General features: G+C 40.5%; 1 protein-coding gene across 1 annotated transcript in view; it reads right to left on the bottom strand.

Moving 5' to 3' along the window:
- Positions 1 to 272: 272 nt before the first annotated feature.
- EXT1 (exostosin glycosyltransferase 1) overlaps positions 273 to 6,000 on the bottom strand; it is a 295,304-nt gene continuing 289,576 nt past the window's right edge. Inside the window, exon 11 of the mRNA XM_004607649.2 lies at positions 273 to 5,305. Coding sequence (XP_004607706.1) covers positions 5,120 to 5,305 — 186 coding nt within the window. The 3' untranslated portion in view covers positions 273 to 5,119. The remainder of the gene's footprint in view (positions 5,306 to 6,000) is intronic.

Genomic DNA, 6,000 nt, shown 5'->3' with positions numbered 1-6,000 from the left:
TGTGAACTGGGCACAGCACCACCGCTCACCCTGGCCGGCTGCCAGCGGTACCAGCTGCATCTGCCTGGAAGATGGAATTTGCACAAGGTTGAGCACTGGGTGGCTGCAGCCAGGCTGTGCACGCTAGCCCTACCCCCCACCAGCACTCTGCACCCACCTCACCTTCCTGTCTCCCCCAAATCCTCCATGCAAGCATTGTGCTCCCCAGCATAGCGGATGTTCCCAAGAACCAGCTGCAGCCAGCATAGAAGATGGAATGAAAACCACGCAGATGAAAAGTCATGTAATTTATTAATAATTTCTTTTTTTGTCGTTGTTCTTCTATAAATTGGAAGGAAAAAGTCTTTGGTGACACTCTCTATAAAACAATCTATCTTGGATGGCAAAACTCAGACATAAAGTTACACAGGTCAGTGAAGTAAATCAAGATCTATGGCTTTGTATTTTCTCGCAGGCTCTCTCTCACACGCACTTTAGGGCTTAATTGTACTAAATCATTAAGAGTCTTTTATAACAAAGGGAGAAAACACTGCAGAAATGACCAGTGGTGAGGCTACAGAAAACATTGGTAACATATTAGGAAACTGTCCCAAATGTACATCAGATACAAATGAAAGTATGCTTTTTCGCTTTACAATTTTCCACCTAGAAACAGTTCCAGTTTTTGATGTCTTTCTACCTCCCAACATATCCTATACATATATTTTCTCACAAAAAAAATACAGGTTCATTACTTGGCATCAGGCCATGTGCATGGTCTGAACTGAAGTAATAATTACAAAGCAAAAGATTTATGTTTCTGTAAGAGAAGAACAGAGAGCTATGGCAGAAATCAAATGGCCTTTGAGGCCTAATATGACAAATGTAGAGTGTCTTAAAGGCTAGATCGAATTGAATTTAAACAAGGGTGAGACCATGTTAATCTGAGGACTCAACTTTCTTGATGGTTGTTACCACTTGCATCTGGATCTAGAGGCTAATACAATGGCACTCACTGATTCGATTAAACAGAGGAAGCCCCACACGGGGGTAGCACATTCAGGCTCCTGAAATGGAACATATTGAAACGCTACATGAACAACAACGGTAGTCCCTGCTAAGTGAAAAATTACGGAAATAAAACCATTTGATTTTAGGAAAGGCGCAAAAAAGGAGAAATTGTTTCCAGGGGTCAATTTCATGATTGAGTTTATGTTGTAAATAGCTTTTCTCTCCAGAACTCTGGACAGCAGGACAATATTGATTGGAGAAATGGGGAGATGAGCCCATTTTCCAACAGTTCGGAGTCAAGGAATATTCTAATCTGTACACACTAAAGTTTTAAGACTGAGAGAAGCAAGTTGAGCACAGTGTGCTATTAATGACTATTCATGGAGAACCCCAATAAAAACAGTGCCCATCAAGCAGGAGAAAATGAAGCTGGTAGTGAAAAAAATTTCTTAGTTAAATCTGGCCACGAGTGACAATAAAGGGAAAGGTTCTTGTCTAGCTATTGTTGCCGCAAATGAAAAATAGGTAAATGAAATCAGCAACTGAAATCCTGCATCTTGATTACACTATGCAGGCAGGGATTTTTCATTTGTGAGTGAGTTCATGGCAATAACTTGTTTTGTTTGCTTGTTTTTTTTAAATTGGTGTGTCAGAGACCTGAGGAAACATAAGACACTTTCAGGCCTGGGAAGTTTTGTTTTAGCCTTTGTATCGATGATGATTCATCTTCTCCAGTAAAGAATCTTATTCAGATTCTAACCTGGAGAGGTATTCGGCTTTCTCCCCACCCCTTAAAAATATTTAAATTTCATTAGTTCCTAAATCAAGAGCTCTGTGTTTGTTTTTCAAACAGTATATAGGTCTATTCACATTCATTCATCTCACCCCTGATTAAAGTTTAGTAACCTTTATGAAAGGCCACCAGCGTTATATTCCTTCAAGTGACCAAGTATACAGAACCACTAAAATAAAGGCTAACATAGCCTACTAGAAATGAAAAACAAAAATCACTCCAAAAGGAAAATTGAAGGAAGCAACTAAGATTGATCCTTCTTTGAGCACCATTTGTAACATGAAATCATACTGTAATATACATGTAGATTCCCGAGAGATTTCACTTTCTGGTGAAGTATCTTACTAAAAAAGTGTGCTGAAGTGTCCAGGCAGGTCAATCTCACTGTTTTATCTTTTGTGTCATGGCCCATAATGATTATCTCATAGCATTTCTCTACAGCCTCAATGTAGCGCCATTTTGCTATTTCCAATGAAGGGTGGTATGTTCTATGTAGTCTGAATATTTATGCTTCTCTCAGAAATACATAATAAACCAGATTATTTTTCAGATCTCATGCGCGGTGGGACAAAGATGTGTAGACATTGTTAAGTGGCTGAGTCCACAACAGTTTCAAGCATGCAATTCACCATGTGGCTGGCACTGTGTTCTGGGGTTGGCTCCTTACCAATTCATGCTGGACCACTTAAGAGATCCCAGCTATCATTAACACTGGCTGAGAGGTAACTCCTGACATCCTATGATTTGTCAACTTGTGGCAGTGAAATTAAACTCCTTCCTTTGTGAATTAAAATGACATCTTACTGCTGGATCGGATTGGCTAAGTATGGCTCAATTCCCAGCTTGCAAGTTCCAAGTGGGGAAAGAACAAGCTAGCGAGCCTCCCAAAGAAATTTATGGAGAGAACAACATAAACCATGAAGATTGAAAGTGGCTAAAGTGTCTGACCTGGCTCTCCTGTATAACGACTATCATTTTCTCTTAACATTCATTGTTGGTGGAGAGCATGCCCCCTAAGCTTGGTGACCAGTGACTCTGGCAAAGCAGTTCACTGCATCCATTATTCTGACTGCCTGACACAAGTGGGAGCTCTGTCGTCTAAGATGACAACATAAGATGCAACTTGGCTTGGAGTCACTGGACATAACATAATATTCACTTCTGCACTGGCAAAAGATAAAGGGATAATTTGACATTCTTTAAAAATTAAATGCAGATTTGCAAAGGCCAGCTGGATAAGAGTTCTAACCCTTAATGTTGCCAACCCTTTATGTCGCTGTCAGCTACAACGTAAGTGGCATGGAAACGATTACAATGGCATTTTATAAAAATAAGTACAAGTAGCATCGGCCTAACGATGGCTTTTCAACAAATGCTTCCGAGGTGATCATATCCACTTAGCAGACAATGTCACATGTTTGAGAGTGAGTTAAGGCTGGGTCAAATAGGCTGAGAGAGCTATTTAGGGAGCTGATCTAAACCATGAGGCTGCAGAGAAAAGTCCTTCTTGATTTGAACTTCACTGGCTGTCCACCATTCAGAGCGCAGCTTATGGACACATGGGCTCTGGACTTCAGTCACTAAGTAGCACCTTGAATCCCCTCTCTAAACATAGTTCCCCTCTTGGCTAGAGTACCCTGTGCATCACAAGGCAAGTTCCTCTTTCTCTTCCAAATATCTACAAAACAAGGATGAGTTAGAGTCTGCAGGATTTACGTTTTCCTCTGACCCAAGCTGGGCACATGAAGTTATCTGAACAGAAGAATTCTTCGATAGAATTTCCTTCTAAAACAACATTGGAAATAAATTGATTAAATGCACAAGTTTAGGGGGAAAATTAAAGTGCTTACTTATTCAGCATAACAGGTGGTAGGACCCAATAGTCTTTTCTATGTTCTTTTGCTTCTTCCAAGTAGAAGAAAGTTTTAATAGATGAAGCCATCATAAATATATATATTTATGTACATATATAAATAGTAAGTATATATTTATATATGTATATAAATAAATATATGTATTTATTCAGATTTTATTTGTACTTGGTTCTTGGTTTTATAATAATAAGGAGCTCAAAGCAGCATTTTCAGGGACATAAATATTCTTTTAAACCAGAGGTATAACTCAAATTCTCCAGATTTAAATTTCAAATAAAATAAAACCGTATTAACAAGTGTTTCTAATTTTTGTTTGCTAGAGTTTTGCTCAAAACAATGTCTGTGATAAAAAGTGATTATGAGAATCATAATGGTGGGTACTCCCTCAGCTAATTCTAAGCAATTCTCCAGTTAAATGGTGATATTATATGTTACCACCCACTTCTCAACAGACACACTCCTGAAATGCGAGGTTTAGACAAACAGAACAGAGCTTGTTGTAGAAATAATCTGTCCCTTCCAATAGACTAAGTCTTCCTTTGCCTCTCAACCAAAGTTTTCCTTTGCTCAAAGCAGACAGATGTCAATGATTGAATGTATAATCTAGGCCACACACCTGAAAGGCCTTGGTATGTGGTCCTGGGTCAATATTTCCATCTGGCAAATATGCTGGTGGACTTTTGGGTGGTTCTTTGTGCAAACCTAACAGTTCATAATTATGCTAGCATTTTTGTGGTCCTAACTCCCCCCCACCCCCCTTGAAAAAGATGATCATAATACACATCTCAAATAAAGTTTTTAGTTACAACTGCCTACCTGGAAGTGATGGCACTTGTCTCTCATGCAGGACATTTTAGAGATAAAAGTTCAAGTGGATCTGCAAGTTCAAGGTGGAAGACATTTTGCACTGGCAAAGCTAAATAATAAACTTGCCTTAACTTATGCTCAGTTTTGGCTTGACACCGGGGTTAGAGTGACTTATTGTGTTTCCCGAGAAGTCTGAGCTTTTGTGACTGCAGGAAGCCCTGCGTGACCAATGCATCGCTGTTTGTGGGAAGAAGAGGAGCAGCTTTCAAAATATTCACAACCAACACAATTTTGATTAAAGAAAGGAACTCTGTTTTTAATAGTTTTGATCATTAAAAAAGTTTAAACCTGCATAGCAATCATTTCAAAAATAATTATTTAATGTTCCATAATTAAACTGTACACATCCTAGTCTTGGGACATAGAAGCCAGTGAGGTGAGTTTGGAGCAGTCCCATGCAGTCCCAGGACCCAGGAGTCGAGTTCTCATTGGCCTTTTGATTTCTTTTTCTTTTTTCTTTTTGACATTCTGTTCATTTCAGTTTATTTGGATACTTGGCACAATCTGGCTCCGTTGCTGAGTGGATCTGCACTGGGAAGAGAGCAGCTTGGCCCCAGTCCCTTCTCCCTCGCCCTCCCCCACGTGGCCAGGTTCCTCAAAGTCGTTCAATGTCTCGGTATTTCTTCCTCAGAATAGAGACCTGGTCTTTAAAGAGGACGGGGTCCAGCCTCATCTGAGAGTGAATTAGCGGCATGTAGCCAAACCAGCTGGCAAACGTGTTCATGCAGCTCTGTCGCTGGGCAAAGTGGTCAGGATCAGCCCAGCGCGAAGCCCGAGAGGTCTGGGAAAAGGAGAGAAACAGAGAAGACAATGAGAGAGAGGCAAGGCGAGGAGAAACAACATAGGAAATGCCATCAGGCTCCCGGCGAGCAGCTGAGCTTGGGAATGAGCATCCCATTCATGCGCCTGGTGGAAATAAAAGCTCTGACTCAGGTCTTCAGCCCTGTCAGAGGTTTTCCAAGATGCGCTGTGTTCTTCCATGCTAAACACACATGTCCACAAACATCCATACTGACTAATTTTCTGGCCACGAAATGACTTACCAAATAAACCTCAATCGCTGTGGTCACAAAACATGAAACTTCTCCTTTACTCTGGATCCAATACTATGACTAACAATGAGTTCATGGCTTCAAAGACAGCTTTCCAAAATTATCGTTTATTTGAGCTGATATGAGGCTATAAACAATTAACATCCAGAAATTTATCTCTTCTCTCCTTTTACTAAAACTCCACCTTTACAAGGATCTCAGTGAATTCCTTTCATATACATATTGGTGTGACTCAAAAAGAAGTCTTTATAGGGTTTGGGGCTAGTAATATCTAAGGTTGGCATTAGGCAGCATCAAAAGAGTACAGGAGAAGGGCTGGAGTGATAGCACAGTGGATAGGGCGTTTGCCTTGCACATGGCCGACCCGGGTTCGATTCCCAGCATCCCATGTGGTCCCCTGAGCACCACCAGGAGTGATTTCTGA

This window comes from Sorex araneus, chromosome 2 (genome assembly GCF_027595985.1).
Source record: "Sorex araneus isolate mSorAra2 chromosome 2, mSorAra2.pri, whole genome shotgun sequence".
Taxonomy (NCBI): domain Eukaryota; kingdom Metazoa; phylum Chordata; class Mammalia; order Eulipotyphla; family Soricidae; genus Sorex; species Sorex araneus.
Note: the sequence above shows the minus strand (reverse complement) of the source record. Positions and strands in the feature narration are given on the sequence as shown.